The sequence below is a fragment of the Nansenia antarctica genome (genome assembly GCF_963989245.1).
Source record: "Nansenia antarctica genome assembly, chromosome: 18".
Classification (NCBI taxonomy): Eukaryota; Metazoa; Chordata; class Actinopteri; order Argentiniformes; family Microstomatidae; genus Nansenia; species Nansenia antarctica.
This window is the reverse complement of record NC_137691.1, coordinates 19,169,756-19,192,653: the sequence shown is the minus strand read 5'-3', so window position 1 is coordinate 19,192,653 and position 22,898 is coordinate 19,169,756. Positions and strand designations below refer to the sequence as shown.

General features: G+C 40.5%; 1 protein-coding gene across 1 annotated transcript; it reads right to left on the bottom strand.

The window, feature by feature from the left end:
• Window positions 1-742: 742 nt before the first annotated feature.
• On the bottom strand, window positions 743-16,892 carry LOC308173212 (monocarboxylate transporter 1-like). The gene is made up of 5 exons (XM_080548209.1): window positions 16,638-16,892; window positions 13,559-13,821; window positions 3,308-3,451; window positions 2,276-3,061; window positions 743-2,028 (listed from the first exon to the last, which is right to left on the bottom strand). Exons 2-5 carry the CDS (start codon window positions 13,773-13,775, stop codon window positions 1,760-1,762), a joined length of 1,416 nt encoding a protein of 471 aa, XP_080404335.1. The 5' UTR covers window positions 13,776-13,821; window positions 16,638-16,892; the 3' UTR covers window positions 743-1,759.
• Between the last annotated feature and the right edge of the window lie 6,006 nt (window positions 16,893-22,898).

The following is a 22,898-nucleotide window of genomic DNA, read 5'->3' as shown; positions in this document are numbered from 1 at the left end:
CACACGACGGTGAATTACCGTGACCTGTCGAGTGAGGGAGACAGATGTTAAACGGCAGTTTGTTCTCGACGTTCTACAAGCAGGTGAGGTGAGGTGAGTCTGACCTCGAGCTGCAGTGGGCGTGGCTGAAATTCAAGTGTCCATCAAAACCGACTTCAAATTTCCCGGAAATAACTGCTCGCCTACTAAATTTCTCGCATACTCAAATCTCGCATACTGTACAGTTCAGAACGTACTACATACTCAAAATCTACGTCATATGAGTAGTATTGATTGATTGATTGAAAACTTTATTAGAATGTTTGCAGAAGTAGGTACATGAAAGTACATATTACATACAAGGTCAACTAAAAGGATAAAAACCCAAGAAAGCCACTGGCTTATTTCAATTGGGATCCTTGTATGCTAGTACGCTATTCCGAACACAGCCAATGTCCATATTCCTACTTTATTCTTTGTTTCTTTCCTAGCGACAACATTGTGACAATTCAACAGTGTTGATGTTATATGTGTAGGCCTATGCCATGAAAGTATTATTCAATGTTGTGTTATGTATTGATTTATTATTATTATTATTATTATTATTATTATTATTATTATTATTATTATTATTGATTTTCCCACCCTAAGGCCAGACAGAATTTGTATTTACAGACCAGAGCAGATGCAAATAATACATTTTACTTGTTTACAAATTTGTTTTATTTATAAATGCATTTATGTTCTATTGTATACACTGCTGCCTTATCCTTGTTTGGCTATAAACACATTCATATGATTTAATCATTCCATGATGTTTTGGTGAAAACATTATGGTCACCATTTAATGGACACACATATGTACAATGAAACACATGCACATGATCTTAGATTTGCTAATACCAACAGTCCCACAATAAACCCCTAGAGCATTTGAAAAATAATGATGACCTAGGTCTTGGTCTGCTCATCAAGATCAAGAATGCTGGTTCTAATGCTCCTGTATTACAATTGGAGCAAACTTTTAAATTCAGAATTAAAAGTTTCAAGGTCTAAAAGATATTCAGTGCAAGCTTAACATGTTTATATCTGGCATATGTTCAAAGTTACTGTGCACAAAACACATCCTCAGCAAAAAAAACTACATCATCTTGCAATATAATGTGCAAACAATTTCCTCCAGGATGATGTTGAAAGTCCTGAAGGTTGCCTGAAATAGTCTGAGATAAACAATAGTTTAATAGAAAATGGCAGTGTGATTATTTTTTAAGGGATTCATTAAACCGTATAAGAATACTATAATAGCCATTAAGTGCTTTCACAGAAAACATTTGCAGTCATGTTTGGAGACATTGCACTGCAAATGAGCATTGCTGAAGAGATATTTAACATATTAACACATAAACTACCTGCATATGATTGAACACAAATGCAAAAAACCAACAGTCTAATTCACCTTAAATAGTGCCTTATTAAACAATATAATATCAACATTTTGCAGAGCAGTTAAATGCAGTAAACTCCATGCTTCCACATATCACACAGAAAGTGCCTCTTATTCTGGTCATACTATGCTTATAATGCATTGTTAGATAATGGAGGTAAATGGAAATGGGGAAGTGATACTGTGTAGGTTTTTGTGAATACTGTGATAGATTGCTATACAGCTTAATTCAAAATGACTCGCATTTCTGCTGTTTCTGTCATTGGAGATGAACATGATCTCATTGACTACATTGATACATCAACTGAGTGTGAATTCGGTCGAGAGGATATTAAGTTAGACTACGTCTTCTTCAGCTCTGGCCACATCCATGGATCTCAGAGGCAATGTCACGTCATCGCTGGCCTCCATGGCAGCATTGTCCTTGTTCGACTCCTCTTCTTTGCCCTCCAGTTTGGCCCTCCTCTCCTCCTCTTTCTTCTCTTTGTCCAACAACCGGTAGTTGATGCCCATTCCAGCAAACAGGAACACACTGGCAATAATGAGGATGACCCCACAGCTTTGGTATGTGTACTGGTAGTCATTGTAGATGTCATTGAATTTTCCTGTGGAGATTAAGAGAGTTTCATTTTAACATTGAATATGGAAAAACAAAGCATTAGTAAACAACGTTATATACGTAAACAATGTTATACAATATGTAAGTCAACTGTGTGAGTGTTTGTGTGTGTGTGCGTGTGTGTGTGTGTGTGTGTGTGTGCGTGTGTGTGTGTGCGTGCGTGCGTGCATGTGTGCATGTGTATACGCGGATGGGTGTGCATGTGTGTTTGCACAATGCTCATGTGTACTCACCTAGTAAGGGGGGCCCTAACAACACAGGCCCACACTCCACAATGGTGACTAGACCCACTGCACTTGAGAAGCGCTGGGGACCCACCAAGTCCATCAGGGTTTCAAAGAGAACAGAGCTCAGCCAGCCGAAAGCAAAGCCAAAGAAGAGGGCATAGATGACGAAGCCTGTGTAGTCCACAGAGAGGGGGGCCAGCACATGGCACACGCCATTATACAGCACAGAGGCCGCAAAGAAGTATTGTATCCTGGGCCGGACCCACTTGGTGTTGGCCAACAGGCCCATGGAGGGCCGGGCAAACATGTCCACAAAGGCCAGCACAGAGAGCAGGAAGGCTGCCTTCTCTTTGGGGATGTCCTTACTCTTGGCATAATTACTAAGATACACCAACGGTGAGAAGAGGCCGAAGAACATGACAATGTTTCCCATGATGTAGAGCAGAAAGCCTCTGTGTTTGAAAAGGGTGAGGTCAATAAAGCTGTTGACCTTCTTTAGGCAAGTTGTGCTCTCTTTTGCTTCGTCACTATCGCTCACGGCAGGTTGGGGTTTTGGTCCGATGGGTCGCATGAGAGAACCAGCCACACAGCAGTTGAGAAGCAGGCCTCCCAGGATCAGGAAACTCCCCCTCCAGCCAAACTGGTCAAAGAGCCAGCTGTTAAGGGGAGCCAGGGTGGAGAGGAAGACAGGACTGCCTGCCATGGCAATTCCATTGGCGATGGGGCGCTTGTTGTAGAAGTACTTGCCAATCATAGTGAGAGCAGGATTGAGATTGAATGCCAGTCCCAAACCTACCAAAAACAAACAACTGTTACACACATAATTGAAGTAATCAGTATTTCATTAATTTAGTATTTTACTTACACATGATTAAAAGATACATACTGTAAATCTGTAAAACATTTTACATTCAACTTTCAGTAATGAAAACTAACCCTACAACAAACCCTAACCCGGTATAAAAGGAATTTACATAGAAAAACGTGAGTTTCAACATTTTTGAATTGTAACTCTAATGGAGAACCAAAATGAGATACCTCCAATCACTCCCACACAGAGGTAGAGCCCTTCGACTGAGTTGCAGAAGGAGGCAGCAACGAGTCCAGATCCAGCCAGGCAGCCTCCCAACATCATGACAGGGCGACTGCCGTACTTATTAACCAGGATACTGCTTATGGGACCTGAGAAGAACACACGTCAGAGAGATAGTGTGGGTGAGTATAACACAACTGCAAACAATAAGCTGGTCTATATGCAAAGTCATTTTGGGAAACATCATGTTATGATGGCATACAGGTTGCCAAAAATGGTTTGAAAGGTGAAAAACCTCTACGTGAGAGAGCGTTTTATATATATTTTACCACCAGAGAGCGCTATAGCTATATCTCTGGTGCATCCAGAGTCCTTACAACTTCTGCAATGATTTCTCTCACTGCTGCTGGTGCACTGCAGCAGTTTCCCTGGTCTCTCTATCCTTATTCACAATGCAATTTCACACAAAACAACAAAGCGTGATGAAACCGGGGATTTCAAGGTGTCTGTATTCTTTGTATATTCATTATGTATGTGCTAAGAATAACAAACAAATTGGATTCCCTCTCTAAAAAAAACATTTCTACTGTAAACCCAGCTTCATTCTAAGTCTGTGTGCGATGGTGTGTGTGCAGGATTGTGTATGTGTGAGGTTCTGTATGAGAGAGAGGACAAAAAGGGTTAAAAGGACTTGTCACTCACGGTCATGTCAATTTCTTATTTCTACGTTTAACTTCCACCGAAGGAGAATATCAATAGTTGCCATGATAAATATGTAATGGCGTGTCCCACTTCATTGGCACTGTATACTAAATAGTGATGATTAATAGACTATCAAATTGTTGTTGTTTTTCTTATGGAAGAAGAGGATGTCAGGTTCAGCTGACCGTCCTTCATTCCTTATCACCTTCACAATGGTGACTTGGAGGCAGCAATCACAATAGCAGTGTTTTGGTATTGTCGTACACTGCAATACTCCTATTCCATGTAGGTGTATTTTCCACAACGTCTTGGAGGATGTAGCGACAGTAAACCAAAACAGGGTAGATACAATACATGGTAAATACAAACCACATACCTTATCCCAACTAACTCACTATGAATTGTAAACATAGGCCTAAATGGTGTGGCAGGTTCAGCTGGCAGGATGCCATTTCTCTGTCTGGCCTATAACAATAGGCCAAAATGAGAAGGAGGACACACTTGGAAGACGCTTCATTCAGCCTGCCAAATCAACTGCACCACCCAAGGAACCTAAACAGAAGCTGACAGTTTTTGTTTAGAGCTTGTCCAGACTCGTTTGCCAGCACAGATCTTGACAAAGGGTTTTTTAGCATCTAATCCAGGCAGGATTAAACATTAACGATGAGTTCCTTCCTTCGCTCTCAGAGGAAGAGTTGGTTAGGGGGGGAAGGTCTGAGGGAGATACGGTATGATCCAACCAATGTAGAGCATAAAAAACGGATTAAGATCGAAATTGAGGGGAGTAGAAGAGGATAAACTGCCCTCTGTAGATTCCACAAACCTCAGATGTTGGTAAATCCCATTATGCACTGAATGTAATATGGTGTACTATGGTGTACTATGGTGATGGTTCTACTCATGGTTGGCACATTAAACGTAAACTGGTTTTAGTAATAAGCTTTATTTTAATAATAATATTATGCATATTATGCTTTATTTATATAGCACCTTTAATACATAAGAATGCAGCTCAAAGTGCTATACAATTCAGTGCAACATTTATTTTTCATTTTGTATCAATACAATAAAAGCAGCATCACTTAATCCAGTTGCACAGATAATTGATCAATACAATAAAATCAGCAAAGAGAGCGACATTGTATATTTTAACTCCCACAACAGGAGATCTCTGTTCCAGAGGATGGTTTTTGTAACACAAGGTGCCAGACCTTGTATCTATTTTCGATTAACAGCGAGAAAACGATGTTCTCTGAGACCTCACACCAGGAGGGTTTCTATCTGGATTTTAACTCTGTTCCCACAACAGGAGACCTCCGTTCCAGATGAGAATTTTTGGAACAAACATTGTGGTAACAAATATTGTGGTTTCACCTTTCCTTATTCAATGTTCCAGTCATAGATACAATGCTAATTAAAAGCAAAATTTAAGAGATAAATATTTAACTGGCGCTTAAAAATGTTTCCTGAGCTTACTTCCCTGATTTCTTGAGGTAACATATTCCACAGTTTAGGGGCATAATTAATACATGCAGCATCACCAACATTCTTTTGGGTTTTGATAATAGCCTCCAATAATCCAGCAGCAGAGTATAGGTTGTCAGTAAGATAGGCTGGTCTCAACCCATTTAGTGCTTTAAATATGAGTAGAAGGGAGTAGAAAGTCAATTCAAAATGATACAGGGAGCCAGTGCAGAGTCATATACAGTGCTGTGAAAAAGTATTTGTTTTTGCATGTTTGTCACACTTCAATGTTTCAGATCATCAAACCATTTTTAATATTACGCAAAAATAACCTGAGTAAATAGAAAATGCAGTTTTTAAATGATGATTTCATGTATTAAGGGGAAAATGCTATCCAACCCTACCTGGCCCTATGTGAAAAAGTAATTGCCCCCCCTTAACAACCAACCGATTAAACAAATTTGTTTGAAAGCTGAGTTCAATTTCACAAGCCACACATAGGCCCGATTACTGCCAGACCTGTTCAATCTAGAAATGACTTAAATAGAACCTGTCTGTCTGTCTACAAATGGAGAACATATGGAACAGTGGTGAACCTTCCCAGGAGTGGCCGGCCTACCAAAATTACTCCAAGAGCGCAATGACGACTCATCCAGGTCACAAAAGATCCCAGAAGAATCTAAAGAGCTGCAGGCCTAACTTGCCTCAGTTAAGGTCAGTGTTCATGATTCCACAATAAGAAAGAGACGGGGCAAAGATGGCATCCATGGGAGAATGCCAAGGAGAAAACCACGGCTGAGAAAAAAGAACACAAAGGCTCGTCTCACATTTGCCAAAAACTATCTTGATGAACCCCCAACATTTTGGGAAAATATTCTGTGGGCTGATAAGTCAAAAGTGGAACTTTTTGGAAGGTGTGGGTCCTGTTACATTTGGCATAAATCTAACACAGCATTCCATAATAAAAACATCATACCAACAGTCAAACATGGAGGTGGTAGTGTGATGGTCTGGGGCTGCTTTGCTGCTTCAGGACCTGGACGACTTCAGTCATCATAATTGATGGAATCATGAATTCTGCTCTCTACCAGAAAACCCTGAAGGAGAATGTCCGGCCATCAGTTGGTGAGCTCAAGCTCAAGCGCACTTGGGTTATGCAGCAGGACAATGATCCCAAACACACCAGCAAGTCCACCTCTGAATGGCTCAAGAAAAATAAAATTAAGGTTCTGGAGTGGCCTCCAGAAATCCGATTGAGATGCTGTGGTATGACCGTAAACAATTAAAGAACAATTAATTAAAGAATTAAAACAATTCTGCAAAGAAGAGTGGGCCAAAATTCCTCCACAGCGATGTGAAAGACTCATTACCAGATGTCGCAAACGTTTGCTTGCAGTTGTTTCCGCTACGGGTGGCCCAACCAGTTATTAGGTTTAGGGGGCAGTTACTTTTTCACATGGGTGATATATGTTTTAAATAACTCTTTGACTTCAATAAATGGAATGATCATTTAAAAACTGCATTTTCTATTTACTCAGGTTATCTTTGTGTAATATTAAAATTGGTTTGATGATCTGAAACATTTCAGTGTGACAAACATGCAAAAACTGACAAAATTGGGAAGGGGGCAAATACTTTTTCACAGCACTGTACTCTCTCCTCTTAGTTTTATAATAATAATAAAATAATTCTTTTATTGCCATACAATTAACTTGTCAGTGGGAATTTGGTATTTGATGCTCTAAGCAAGGGGTCTGTCATAGAGGCGACCCTGGAGCAATTTGGGGTTCAGTGCCTTGCTCAAGGACACCTCGACACATGGCCAGCCGGGGCTTGAAAGCTTCATTACCACGCAAGTTCATGACAGAATAGCGGTTCTCTGTAGGCTAGCAACCCGTGCTCCTACCCTGCCAGTCTGCACTGATAGTAGAGACGAGGTAACAAGTGCAACAACTTTGTGGCTGGACTTGAGTTAAATTTCGGGCATCTTATGTCAAAGGGAGGAAATGCGTCATGGAAATATGTCAAAATGTGGGACTGTTATGCACAAATCAGCCTTAAAACTTGTTGTAACGTTAGATAGCTAGCTAGAGACATCTGCATTTTTTGTTATGCTTTTTATAAAGAAAAGATATATAAGACATTGAAATTACATTAAACTAAGATAATATGATGGATTTCAGAAAATTTTATTAACAAAGAAAATAACTACATTTGTGGCTTTCTTTTGTTGTGCGTTCACCAGTATCTTGCTGATGATTCGCAAGGCATTCTGGGATTTCACATTCCGTTTGTAACTCCGTTCGGAGTGTGCCTCTGAAAAAACTGTTTGGAGGGCCATGTAGCCCTACCACTTGGCCCTACCCCTCCATGCCAACAAGTAGGGCTAAGTGGTAGGGCCAATGGGTGAATTGGGATTGGGCTGTATGGCCAGTTTGTTTTTTGGGCCAAGTAAGAGGATTTCAGCTTTGTTCTCATTTTCAGCTTTGTAGAAAGTTAGTGAGGATGCAAATGGCATTAACAATTGGTTCAACAGACATGTATAATTGGGCATCATCCACATAGCTATGGAAGTTTACAGTGTGTGCTCTGATAACATCTCCAAGTGGTAGCATATACAGTGAGAGTAGTAAGGGACCAAGGCAACTTCCTTGGGCAACATCAAAACATATATCATACTCATCTGATACATGATCACCAAGACTTACTGATATGATGCGTTTTTGTGTGACTATGCCAAATGTTGTGTGCCTATCAAATATTGCAATACTCATTGTTTAACCTTAACCATACTGTGTGCCCACTCTCAGTAGTAAACAACACATTCTTAGGAGCAGGCACATACCATATCAAGTAACAGTGAGACCAGTTTAACTCCAAGGACATAGGAGCCTTGTCCAGTGGTCAGCAGAAGCAGAACAGCATGAACACAGTATAGCCATGTATGGGAACTAATGTCACTATTGTAAGTTACGAGGTAAAAGCTATTTCCTCTCTGAGAACTGTATATAAGCTGTAACAAACATCAGTACTTTGCTTGGCATCTCTATGCCACAGCCAGGCTCGGCACCAGCCATGTCGTAGCCATGCTTGAAGCTTGGACTTAACAGAGCATGCTGCCTTGGAAACATCTGTACATGGGAATGCAACCCAGATCTGCCTAATACAATGATTACGATTCAACCTTCTCTCTGAGTCATCAATATATAATTTCCGGCCACGTGACCAAGAAAGATCTCCTTATATCAAATGGCGTCACGAACATTATATCAAATGGCTTCTAACGAACAGGATGCTAGATTCAGCGAAACAGGTAAGGCACAATGTAATTATTTGCTTAACCTGAATTGCTGTTCTAGAACGAATCTCAATTTTTTTCAAAAAGGAGATGTATTGATATTGGAAAGTACTAAATTAAAATAATTATAGTTTGAATAGAAGGCGCTGTATAGTCAAAGACGGTGGTCAAAACACTGAGAGTTAGGATTTATTGAGATTCTGAACTTTGTAAGGAACAAAGCAGAAGTCTATTATGTTTATCTGTAAGGTACAGAAATATATTTATTGTGTATTAAGTTAGGGACAAGACCTTAAATACGTGATTGAAAGCACAGCACTTTGAGGAAAACTAAGTTTGAAAAGATTTGGCCATAATATTTAAAAGACTCTAAGAGAAGTTTCAATCAACATAATTGATTACTAAAACCGCATGTCTATTAACATCATGGGAAGCAAACTACTATGTATGGCATGCAGAATGTTATCATTAAGAATGAAATGAATAACAACCATATTTCTGAACCAAGCTTCACAACAGGGCGAGAGTGTTAAAACTCTGACCCTAGGCTATTAATAGAACGGAGACTGCTCCTGTAACCAAACACACACACACACACACATAGAGCTACAACATACAACAAATAGACAAATGTGTCTCATATTGAAATTATCATGCAAATCTGTGTTGATTCAGCAGACATATAACATTTTGATTGATTTAGTGAACAGAGAAATACGCATTAAGACTCTAAGACTGTGAAACATCAAAGGAGGACATTTCTGATGGAGAAAACACAATTCAGCAAGAAAGACCTGGAATGTATTCTGACAATGCCTGTCAATTCTATTTCCTGACAGAATCAAGGAAATCAAGAGACATTGAGCGAAGGACTCAGAGACCGAGATGCTGTTAAGATCTGGTCTAAGTTAACCATTGCAGAAGTGGGGAGAGAATGTTGCAGATGCTGAAGGAAGCTATTGCCGGATGAAACAAGAGAAATGAGACAAACTAATGACATTTCAATGTGACAAACAATGGAAATGTTAATTCTTATGATTTAAGACAGAGACATGATGATGACAAGAGAGACTTACACATACTTTTATGTAGTCGTAATTGTTCAATTGTACTGACGCACGCAACTAACAGTGTCATCAGCAGTAAACAGCTGAATTCAACAGCACGAACTTACAAACTTTCTTCTAGGAATTCTAAGGGACGGGAACAACAGTCCAGATAACCCAATTAACAAACTTATGCTTAACATCTGTATTTTTGTTTCCAACTGTTTCTGAGCAGGTTAATTCCACAATCCATTGATGGAAAGCTTAAGATTTTATAGACTTAAGTCAAGAAAAGGAGGGGTGTAGTGTAATGATAATGCTAAAATTGTCTTAAGTTAATAAAACCTATTAACGCTGTGAACAGAGGCAAGAACACGTGCAAGACTGATGACCATCAAAGAATCAAATAGCACTCCTTGTTACCAGAAACACAAGGCCGTTCCTTTGATTGAAGATCTACTTCCAGACATTGTTATATTGACATATAATGTACTTTGTATGATGGAACCGATGCCTAATGTATTTCTGATGTGGTCATTCATTGACTTTGTTAAGAACTCCACATGTTTTTCAATAGAAATAATTTACCAGTCAAATTAATCTTACATCATGGGGGAAAAAAAAGAGTGAGCTGATATGATGCGTTTTTGTGTGACTATGCCAAATGTTGTGTGCCTATCAAATATTGCAATACTCATTGTTTAACCTTAACCATACTGTGTGCCCACTCTCAGTAGTAAACAACACATTCTTAGGAGCAGGCACATACCATATCAAGTAACAGTGAGACCAGTTTAACTCCAAGGACATAGGAGCCTTGTCCAGTGGTCAGCAGAAGCAGAACAGCATGAACACAGTATAGCCATGTATGGGAACTAATGTCACTATTGTAAGTTACGAGGTAAAAGCTATTTCCTCTCTGAGAACTGTATATAAGCTGTAACAAACATCAGTACTTTGCTTGGCATCTCTATGCCACAGCCAGGCTCGGCACCAGCCATGTCGTAGCCATGCTTGAAGCTTGGACTTAACAGAGCATGCTGCCTTGGAAACATCTGTACATGGGAATGCAACCCAGATCTGCCTAATACAATGATTACGATTCAACCTTCTCTCTGAGTCATCAATATATAATTTCCGGCCACGTGACCAAGAAAGATCTCCTTATATCACTTACCTATCATTTTCACCCTGTAATGTACTGAACAAGCTTAGGAAGCAATCAGAGAGACCAACCCAGTTTTGAAGACCATTGATGAGGATCTTGTGATCAATCGTGTTGAATGCTTCACATAAATCCAAGAGAACAAGAACGGAGACCTTATCAGTGTTTAGTCTGAGAGATCACTGACACTTTTAGTGAGAGCAGGCTCTGTGCTATGATTAGACCTGAAACCTGACTGAAAGCTTTCCAGAATATTGTGTACCTGTATGAAGGAGTTCATTTATAAATGATAATCCACCTTTTTGAGTATCTTGCTAATAAAAGGGAGATTGGATATTGCTCTATAATGAGTTAGAGTCTCACTATCTAAATGTAATTTCTTCAGCAATGGTTTCACAACAGCTATTTTAAAAGCATCTCGAAAAAAGCCAGACTCAAGAGATGTGTTGATGATCACTGTGAAAGACGAGTTGCTCTCCACTGTCTCCAGTACAGTCTTGTAAAGTTCCGCTGCAGAAATGCTTGTGAATTCATCCATTATCACATGCTTATTATGCATTTTATTATAAGGGTCACCAGTGTCAATAATGTCACCCAATGATGTCACCGGTGTCAGCGTCTTTGAGCCTCGGAAAAGCGCTATATACATTTTATGAATTATAATTATTATTAATAATGTCAATGGTTGTGATGTTATTGTTGAAAAATGTCGCTAACTCCTCACATTTCGAAACAAGCGTCTGAGAGAAAGTTAGTGGAAGGGGCTTTAGGGGATTTAGCAGCTTTAGTAGTTCCAAGTAGAATCAAACAAGTCAAGCAACACAGCTAATTTTCATATGCAAAAGCATCTGTGAATCTATATTTTAGAGGAATGGATACATTTCTGTGTCGTACTGTATCTGCCATTGTGGCTCTCCGTTAGGGTTTGAGTCTTGACAGGCCCTGTGTGTTCTGGGTCTGTTGAAGCTCAAAGGTCAGCCCACACAAGCCAGGCAGTCATGTGTCCAGAACCAAGCGAACAGGCAGAGCACTCATGAGAGTAGAGGGCGAACTGGGAATCATCTGAGAACCTTCCAGAATGACCCTGTAACCTTACACCCATGCTGCTGCAGCGCTTGATTGTGTGCTGGAGCTCAGTGCTACCTTTGAAGGGAATACGCAGCTGAACAATACTCATCATTATATGATCCTGTGGCGCAGGAGGTAGAGCCGCCGTTTAACGATCGCAAGGTTGGCAGATCGGCGGTTTGAGCCCCGGCTGGCCACAAGTCGAAGTGTCCTTGGGCAAGACACTGAACCCCAAACTGCTCCCAGTGAGCGGGCCAGCGCCTTGCATGGTAGCTTGCCGCCATTGGTGTGTGAATGGGTGAATGAGAGGCCGTTGTAAAGCGCTTTGGATAAAGGCTCTATATAAGTGCAGTCCATTTACCATTTACCATTTATATACACTTAATTATTTATTGTTACCGTATTGTTGCCATATTATTACCACTATATTCTGTGTTGTAATAGGAAGTGCTATCACAAACTGTAAGGTGTAAAATGATGCACAGACCATTTAAGACTTATTCTTTAAGTGACACTACAGTATTACTATGGCTCTACACACTACGTGCTTCTACTATATGTGAAACAAATCCACTCAAGTGTTGAGTGTTACTGGTCCCAGTATTTCCTCAAATGGTTTTGCAGTGACTAGGCTGACAATACAAAATGTTGGCGATTTGTGTTTTAAATAAATAATTTCTGAGGCAAAGTGCCTTGGGTTGATCCGTTCACATCTTGCCTCATAGAGAGAATGAAATGTCTTTCACTGAGAGACACTGCTTTGTTATCAGGCCATGGACCTGTCTGGAAGGACGAGGACAAGAAGTCCTGATGAGTGTTCTGTGTCGAATGTCATGCAGATGAAAAGACAAGTATCAACGCTTCACTGCTTAGACCTGTCTGACATCATGGTGTCAGATTCCCCCTTTACCAGACAGCATACAGTAGTAGGCCATCGCATTGGTCTGTGAGTCACTTTCATGTAAAACATTTCACCTCCTCCTCAGCCAATGCCAGAGGAAAACATTCATGGGATTACAATGAGTACACTGGGAAGAAACCCATCCCCAGACTCTAGAGACAGATAACCTTGCACTCTTCGGTACAACGCTTCAATAGAAGAGTAACAGCACTGTAGAAAACCCCATTCGTTGTATTTCACTGAAAGTGGTGTGATTCAAGCCTTGCCGTCTCATTTTGGACAATACGCTTAATCTTCATCTTCTGCTCGGTGACCTGACTATACACAGTCAACGGGTGGGAAACTATTAGAGCTGTGTGTGATTAAAGAGAAAGGAGTGAAAGGCAGAAGGTACTATATAGCCATCTAATGGATCACTGACCTAAGATCGAGGGTATGGTTTGTTTATATAAAAAGGTTCTTTGCAATCATTGTTTTATGTAGTCTTATGTAGTGTTTTCCAACTTTGTTTGAAGTTGCTTTTTAGGAACTGTATTAGGCAAGGGATTACATTTCATATTATGGGTTAGGGTTTGTTTAACCCCATTCTGAAGTGATTTTGCACTAGCTCACCTCCGGCGTACATCACAGCCAGCATGATAGAGGAGATCCAGGACACCTGACTGCTGGTCACGTTAAAGATCACCTCAATATCCTTGAAGAAGACGGTGATGGACTTGGGGAAGGCGTAGGAGAAGCCTATGGATATGAAGGCTCCGACCACCACAGCCCATCCCCAGCCTCCGTCCGGGGGGGTGTACCCCTGGGCTGCTCCTGGGGGAGGCGGCATGGTTCTTCAACAAATCTCCTCCAAACTCTACAAACCAGTGGACGCCCTGTTGGAGGACACAAGTAAAAACAGACAGGCTTGATCACTCAAACAAAGCTAGAGCCCAGTGAATCTGGAGTGTTTTTCTGACAGAATGTACCATGCAAATACAGGCTTTGATGCTGTGAACAATGTTTTGTAGAGACTTCCTTAATGTATTTATGATGACACCAAAAAACCCATACATTTTCAAGGCCCATAATGACAACATGTGAGAAGTAATATCGGTCTTATCTATTCAGATTCACATAATTTAATTTGATTTTCTTATTTTTTTTTATTTGAGGGCAAGAGCAGATAGGGGCAAATGCAGTACTGTGAGTTCAGGTCAGCAGAATTGCATGGGCTGGTTTCACAAGATATGATTTATTATATTATTTACAGGGTGGATGCATTACCCTGGTCCTGGAAGATAGAACAGACACTGAAATAGCCTACTGGCATGTGGTGTGAGCAGCTAAAGCTGAATGTCAAATAGAGAGAGCGGAAGGCATGTAGGGTGATAGTATGAAACATTATTTCATACGTTTTTACATTGCCATGGAGGGATGCCTCTAATACTGACATTGAGTTAGAGCCATTTCAGGAGATAGTTTGCTTGTACAGTAAATCCTCCCTCCATCCCAGCTTCTGAGGTGATGAATAAATACATCTGCAGAGTCAAATGGCTAAGTGCATTGTTTACACAGGGGAGACTAACTGGAGAGCACATTGATCAAACCATGAATACAGGTGGAATCCAGCCTATCCAAAGGCATATAGGGCTATACAGAGGGTAATGATACAGTAGAGAGCTTTTTTTTTCCATAGGGGAGGCAGAGAAGCCTTGATCTTAAAGATGAGGTGAAGCAGGTTAGACTACTGCAAAGGCATTTTTTGAGGACACACCAAACAGGCACTAAGACAATTACAACTTATTCAAAATGCTGCTGCAAGAGTGCTGACTAAAACTAGGAAGTTTGATCACATTTCTCCCATTTTTACATCAACTACACTGGCTAGAATTTAAAATCATGCTCCTGGTCTACAGATCTCTCTGGTTTAGGGCACAAATACATATCTAATATAATAGGGCCTTATGAACCTGCTAGATCCCTAAGATCATCTGAGGCTGGCCTTTTAACTGTTCCAAGAGTGAGCACCAAAGTGGAGAGGCAGCATTCGCTCACTATGTGGCAAAAAATAATAATAAAATGGAACAAGCTATCACAAAACATTAGGTCAGCCCCATCTTTATCAAATTTAAAATATAAGCTGAAGACTGTTATGCTCTGTTTGGCTTTTAATTCACTGTATTTTAAATACTGACAGTTTAGGCTAGTTTTTTAACTGACTGAATTTATTTTATTTATAGATTTGTAACTTTTAAATTGTTATTGTACTGCAATTCTTTTGTTTGGATTTTAACTTATTGTATTTTAAATGGTGATCTATTTGTATTTTAACTTTACTGCATAGATGCACTTTTTTATTTTTTATTTATGTAAAGCACTATGAGTTTGCATTTGGTAGTATGAATATGTGCTGTATAAATACATTTGCCTTGCCTTGCCATATCTAAGATTAGTTTACTTGCCATTAACAATAAACATGACTTAAATAACTGTGAAACAATGTTCAGAATCCAACGTTCTAGGTGTCCTCTTACAGCTGTCACCACTATATCCTTGGGAACTGGAGGGCTGTAGAGCCAAGGTCAATTCAAAGGTATTGTCTGTCTGAAAATAGTCCTCACACATCCAACAGGCAGTATGATATCAACTAGCACGTGCATGAAGGGTAGAGTCTACTCTCTTAGTTCACATGATGGGATTTGGATAAGAGGGAGGTTATTCAATTCAATCCAACTTGACCTCTGTGACATTTATGATTCATATTTTGTTTGAATTGATGAACGGAGGAATACATCAGAATGGAAAATATATAAATGACATATAAACATGTAAAGAATATACAGTAAATATCATTCATTACAGCCGATTACTAACTATTGTATTCTCTAAAACTAAAATGTCAATAATCCAAATCTCATAGAAACCGGGATTGCAGGTTTATCAAAGGGGTTATGGAATGAAACATGAGTATGTCCACAGGGGCAGTGACAAGAACAATGCCTCCCTCATTGGCTGAAGGTCTAAAATAGGCACCTAGAGTAGGCATCCTGACACTGCCACTTGACAGGGAACACACTGCTTTCCAACACAGCGAGGCACATGGGCTTGGCAGAGGACGTTGGCAGACTCACAACAGGGCCTCCGTAGTTACGCTACGTCTACAAGGTTAAATCCCTAGAAGTCATCTCTCTCTCTGCCTCAGAGTGGCCAGTGAGCCAAGTGCTCTCAAGCCCCTGGTCTTGGCATTTAAGTTAACATGCCCTGCAAATGGAAATGTAAGTGTCACAAGCATGCCGGGATCAGAAAGCCAGGACTAAAGCCGGGGTCTTGTAGCAATATTCAGTTATTTCAGCATTGTCTGCTAAGCTTTGTGACTTAAGCGGTGGGATTTGGGTTAAAAGCATCATGTGAGGGTTCAGATCCTAGCCTGTGTTTACGCTCTCAGCACCGTCCACATCCATTCTCACTGCAGCCATGTTGTATGCATTGACAATAGGCTAGGTCTAGGATGACCCTGACCCCGAAGTGAGCAATCATGACCTCTGACTTATCCATTCTTCTCAGGATATGGTAAAGAAAGAAACGTTGAAATATTTTTCCTTTTTTTTCCACATCAAATATATGAACAAGAGGCTTTAAAACAAATGATCATGTCATTTTCAGATGTTTTACTCAATTGTATAATCAGGTGTAGTAGTTGGCATCTTACCTGACCAGAGACTCTCAAATACAGGTTCACAGGATGAGCTCTGCAAGCTGAGATGAATACTGTATCGCTCACTGAAGCACGTCAACACAGGGCACACACCATTGTACGTCCTATAATTGGCACTGTGTAGGAAGCAAAGCCCTTTTATAAGGATCCAGTGGTCTGAAATACTCCAATAGAACAGAACTCTATGTACAACTCCACTATCACAGTCCCAAACTCACAGAGCAATTACTACTTCAACTTCAGAATAAGAGCCGGGGTATGTGTGCCCGGACTGGAGTGGACAAAGTTTGTTTCCATTGAGCGCTCAAGTCAAACAGCTGGGCAGGCCTAGGAGTCCACCGTTAAATGGTGAGGTCAGTCAACCTCTTATTGGCTGAGTGGGCCTTAATGCCATGCCCCTAAAATGTTTTCCCTCCCCTCTCTGTCATGAGTTTAGCTCACATGTACTTCAGTCAAATGTGAGACCTCCTATGTGAGACCTCACACCATGGGATACCTCACACCCCTGATGTCTGCGCCTCAGAGATAACATTTTCACTTGATTTTAGGAGTTTCATATACAATAAACATTATAGAATATAGGGAGTCGCAGCAGTCAAACATCCGGCTACCCCATGCAGTGTGTATTGTTCACTTGGACCTCCAGGGACATAGTGGTAGAAGGCCTTATGATCACATAGCTTTCGAGTCCTTATTCCAAATCCCTTATGAGCCATTTCAGGCCTGTATGGAGGCTTGGGAAAGGAAAAGGCCTGAGCCAAGGAGGTTATCACAACAGTGGCAATGAAGTCTGTAGCCTTATAGCGATCCTCTTGAAAGTGATGCGTTTTGAAAGAACATTCAGACTCTTTGGTGTGTTTGCTTGTTGCTTTGTTTTGTTTTTTGTTTCATGACATTCGAAAGGGAGGATGCAATCACACTCTATGATTCTGAGTATGTTCTGAGAATATTTTCCCATCAATATATAATGGCTATTTGAGTGAACTTTACTAATCCACTCTCCTCCTTAATATGCTTCATATTACATAAGTCAACAACGTAAAATACTTCAACCTTTGTATGTATTAAATCAATCATTTATTTTTCCATACAGCAGTCTGGCTTATTCCACCTCTGCTCTATTGATATGAACTCAGTGATCTTTGCCAATAGGATCAGAACACAGCATGATGCTCTCTGAGGACAGGGTACATTATATCAGGATATCTAATACATACAGCTGTAGGCTACATGTTGGCTACTTCTTTGTCCTGCTTCTCAGCAAGAGCAAATGAGTAATTATCATATCAGTCCTGTCCTATCAGAGGTTTGATTTGATTTGATTTGTATTTATTTGTTCAAGGGGGACACAGTACATTAATGAACACTTAAATGGCATGCGCACATATCATCAGTGTAAATGTACCCAATTATTGCCATTGGCTAATTTCCGTTGGTGGTCCCGCTGCCAGAAGTAACAGGGCTACATTTCCTAATGGAAGAAATCAGGTTATGGGGTAAAATAAACACATCATATAGATACAGTCATGATTAAAATAAACAAAAAATTACAGTAGCTAAAATAAAATCAGATGGCATCTAACCTAAGGCATCTAGCCTAACATGCATCACAGTAGGTCATATGACTACACAACAAGCCCTAACCTCAGGTCCGTCTGAGCTCAAAGACAATGCCTCAATCACCTCCCAGTTCAAGTCTGGATGTCTGGCCTACATGTTGTACCTGTTGTTGTTGCCACAGGGGTTAATCATTGTAGCAGTTTGTATTATTGTATTAAAGGGAATGAGGAAGATAAGCAATCTAAGAGTTGTAAGCAGAATAAACCATATCTATAAAGCAATTAAATATATAGTATATTCAAAAAACTAATTTTAAACAAAAAAACATGGCCCTCTCCAGACTTAATTGCTGTGAAAAAAAGGATCAAGAACCTACAGCGAACAATAGCACACTGGTAGCAATAACACACAAGGTTTGATCAGTGGGATTATACTGTATCAGATTATTTTAGGGTGAGAAACACAGGTTTTACTATAGAATGATAAGCTCCCAAATAATGTCCAGAATGTTGTCCAGCTCCACTCACTAGGCCACCCATGTTGTTGCTTTGAGGAGATTGGTTATTCCCAGACAACATAACCAGTTAGTCCTTCGGTGTTCAGCTGCAGTATTCTGGGTTCGAGGTCATCAGACCTCTCCCCCGGCTGCTGCCGAACACCAGCCCGGGTGAGGGGCCCTGGTTGGCAAACTTTGTTTCGCTTCTTGCCTTTAGCAGTCATTAGCTACTTACGGGGGGGCACCACGAGAAGTTGTTTGCCACGCCACATCAACATGCACAGATGCTGAATGCTCTCTATTCGCTTGGTGATTCACGGTTCGCACAAGGTTTTTCACTTGTTTTGAACTTAGAGTTCACTAGCTTCAGAGACCCCTTGGACTTGCCAAGGCTATCCTGGATGAGGCTCAATCGTCTCCGGACCGGCGTCGGGCGTTTCCGCTCATCAATGCACAGATGGGGCTTGGCCCCAAATGCGTCGTGCGAGTGTGGCGCAGAGGACCAAACCGCAGACCATGTTATCCTGGATTGCCCGGTGTACCACCCACCCAACGGGATGCATGGCCTGTCGGTATTAGATGACGAGACGATGATGTGGCTTCTGGAGGGGTGTCCAGAAATATAGCCCGGGTGAGCCCCTCAACCAGGTCTCGGGGTGGTAAAAGGGTAGCCCCTCAACCAGGTCTCGGGGTGGTAAAAGGGTAGCCCCTCGGCCCCAAGCCTGGTGGAGTGGAGAGGAAACAACAACCCATACGCCGAAGAAGAAGAAGAACATAACCAGTCGCTGAGGAACTGAACCGCCTACTGTTGGATTGTCACCATCATGGCAAACCTGGTGTGCACTTTCCCAGATCACCTGATACTATGTCTGCGTTCGCTCTGGAAATCTGATCAGCGCTCATGGAATGCCAATGTCCAAACAAATTACTTGGCCCCTTTATGATGTTGAACCCAGTGTGCGCTCCGGCGCTCTCATTATCAGAGCAAATTTACGAACGCAGCCTATAACAGTTACTATACTATAGCAGTTCCTATATGGAATGTTGACACTGTACAATGTGTCATTTTGAATTGAAGAGGGATGAGAGGAATTATTTTCCATTATTTTCCAAAAACAACTGGATCTAGTACAGTACAATAACACCTGCAATCTTCAGATGGTTGAACCCTATTCCTTGGTACTGTATTCAGCAGAAGAGGCATTATACAGTATGTTCAGATGTTGTAAGATAATATCAGACAATCTTTCCTATAGCTGCAATGTTTCTCCAAATAGAATTTCCTTTTACAGGTGAACATGTCAGCAGAAATGATATTCTATCCAGGTAGGATGGAACAGGTGAACGTGTAGTAGATCCTGCCTTTCCCCCATAGGGAACCTGGAGGGAGCAGGGGATGTGTTGTGGTAAGTCGACAGTGTTGCCAGATTGGCGATTTTCCAGCTCAATCGGACTAGTTTAGGTTGCATTAGCTGGTAAAATTAATTCATTTTATTTCATTTTAAATGATTTGACAGCGACTGATGGCTGTGTTGTTAATATCCAGGCCCTGTGTTAAATATGCTGTGATCATGGTTTAAAAAAGGCATATAGACTATAGACTATTAGCATTGCCAATCCCAAAAAAATCTACGAATATTCTTTTTGGTATTTGAGCGGTCAGGGGATGTGTTGTGGGCCTCAGCCAGGTCAAGGCGAGGTCGGAATGTTGCAAAAGCCAATTAGCCCAGAGAGCAGTAGTCGTAAGAGAGCCGTTCCAACATAAGTCCTCACGGAAATGTGGAGTTGTGTCAATACAATACAAATACAATAGTGTAAACGTGCAACATAACAACAATGAAATCAGTAACACTGTAATTACTCTAGTAACAATATTGTACTAATATGGTGTGACTGTGAAATCTTACATTTTCAAATGCGTCCACCATCACAGGGAGAAGGAAGCGCCCCCCCCCCCCCCATCTCTCCCTCTTGGTCATGGCTTTGAGGTAGGCTAGTCACATGTAGACATTCCTCACCAACCCCCCCCCCACATACACACACACACACACACACACACACTACTTTGATCGCCCCCACACGCACTCCCGTACTTTGTCCCCTGTACTTTGTACCTTTGTATAGTATGACGTTCATTGTGATACAGTACAAAGTCTGAGTGACAACATCAATGGGGTTGTGAGAACAGTTGCGGGAACACTCTATGACGCTCAATGAGTACAAAGTCTGAGTGAATACACAATATCAACAATATGTGTTGTGAGAACGGCTTTGTTCATTAAATAAATACATTTGTTTTTAATTATCATGATTAGTATTATGACTATGATTATGGTTATTATTTTTGTTATTATTGTTGTTGTTGTTGTTGTTACTATTGCTGAGCGTCACTGTGTCAATGTAAGGCACATGTTAGTGCAGATGTTGTACTTATAAACTAAGTCTTGATTACAAGTCATATGGGCCGGTTTCACAGACAAGGCTTAAGCCTAGTCCTGGACTAAATCACACTTTCAATGTAAAATCTCCATTGAAGATGCTTTTTAGTCCAGGATTAGGCTTAAGCCTTGTCTGTGAAACTGGCCCTCTTAAAGTCTATAGTGGTCTATTGATAAAGTCTATAGTGGTCTGTTGATAAAGTCTATAGTGGTCTATTGATAAAGTCTATAGTGGTCTGTTGATAAAGTCTATAGTGGTCTGTTGATAAAGTCTATAGTGGTCTATTGATAAAGTCTATAGTGGTCTGTTGATAAAGTCTATAGTGGTCTGTTGATAAAGTCTATAGTGGTCTGTTGATAAAGTCTATAGTGGTCTGTTGATAAAGTCTATAGTGGTCTATTGATAAAGTCTATAGTGGTCTATTGATAAAGTCTATAGTGGTCTGTTGATAAAGTATATAGTGGTCTATTGATAAAGTCTATAGTGGTCTGTTGATAAAGTCTATAGTGGTCTATTGATAAAGTCTATAGTGGTCTGTTGATAAAGTCTATAGTGGTCTATTGATAAAGTCTATAGTGGTCTGTTGATAAAGTCTATAGTGGTCTATTGATAAGTCTATAGTGGTCTATTGATAAGTCTATAGTGGTCTATTGGTAAAGTCTATAGTGGTCTATTGATAAAGTCTATAGTGGTTTAGTGGTCTATCGTTCAGAACTTGGGTAATGTGTTCTCATCGTAAAGTGGTGCTGTTGGAAAGTCAATGGGAAGTACAGAAAGACAGTGTAAGGTAGGGAGATGAAAGGGATATGGAAAGTTAGACCTTTACCATTTATTTTTACTGTTTTCCCCTTACCTGCTTTTATATTCATTCTATGCATGTAAATGTTTTTATATATGTTTTTTATTCACTTGATGTTCTTATTCCTGTTGTAAAGCACTTTGAGCTGCATTTCTTGTATGAAAGGTGCTATATAAATAAAGCTTTACTTACTTACTTGCTTACTTACTTCATGACAGGTGATGTGTTTCGTTTGACTGTGGTTCCACATTGTAAAGTGTTTGACTGCCGACTCACCAAAATGTTTGCGTTAAACTCCACAGGATGGCAACCAGGTGAAGGCCGAAACTCCTTTATTACCGGACGCGCAGGTGGAGCTCGCATTCATAGCTCAATCACAGCAGCTGTGAATGCACATAGAACTCTTCCTTTTTGGCTCCACTTGTATTTGCTCATGTACATAGGGAATGAGTAGAACCTCAATGCCATTGATTTCACTGGGACTGTTTCACTGTGGATTCATACACTTGCATCAGTAATCGCCAAGTCGTAGATTTAAGTACGTTTTTGTTTTAACCTTTCTGTTCTTTATCGACCTGTCCTATACAGCTATTCAGATAAAGGTTAACTACATGACATCTAATAAGCAATAAGCATTAGGAATAGGATACATGAGAATGTTGAATGGAAGATCCAATCCATAGTGGGCAATCGTGCAGTTATGGGCCTTGTTTTACTATGTGAAACTTGTACAGAGAGGATATATATACATATATATATATATATATATAATTAATGTCTGTATATGTGTGAAAATGACACCTGTGTAAACATCACCTCGGTAGAAGTATGAAGTCGTGTATCTCTTCACTATGGGAGTCCCATTGTTAGCCAGAGAGACCCTCACTATGGTAGGAAATGCGGTGACGCCCCCAGCAACAGTTAACCAATGGAAAGTACGTGTGACGAGGCAGATCAAAGA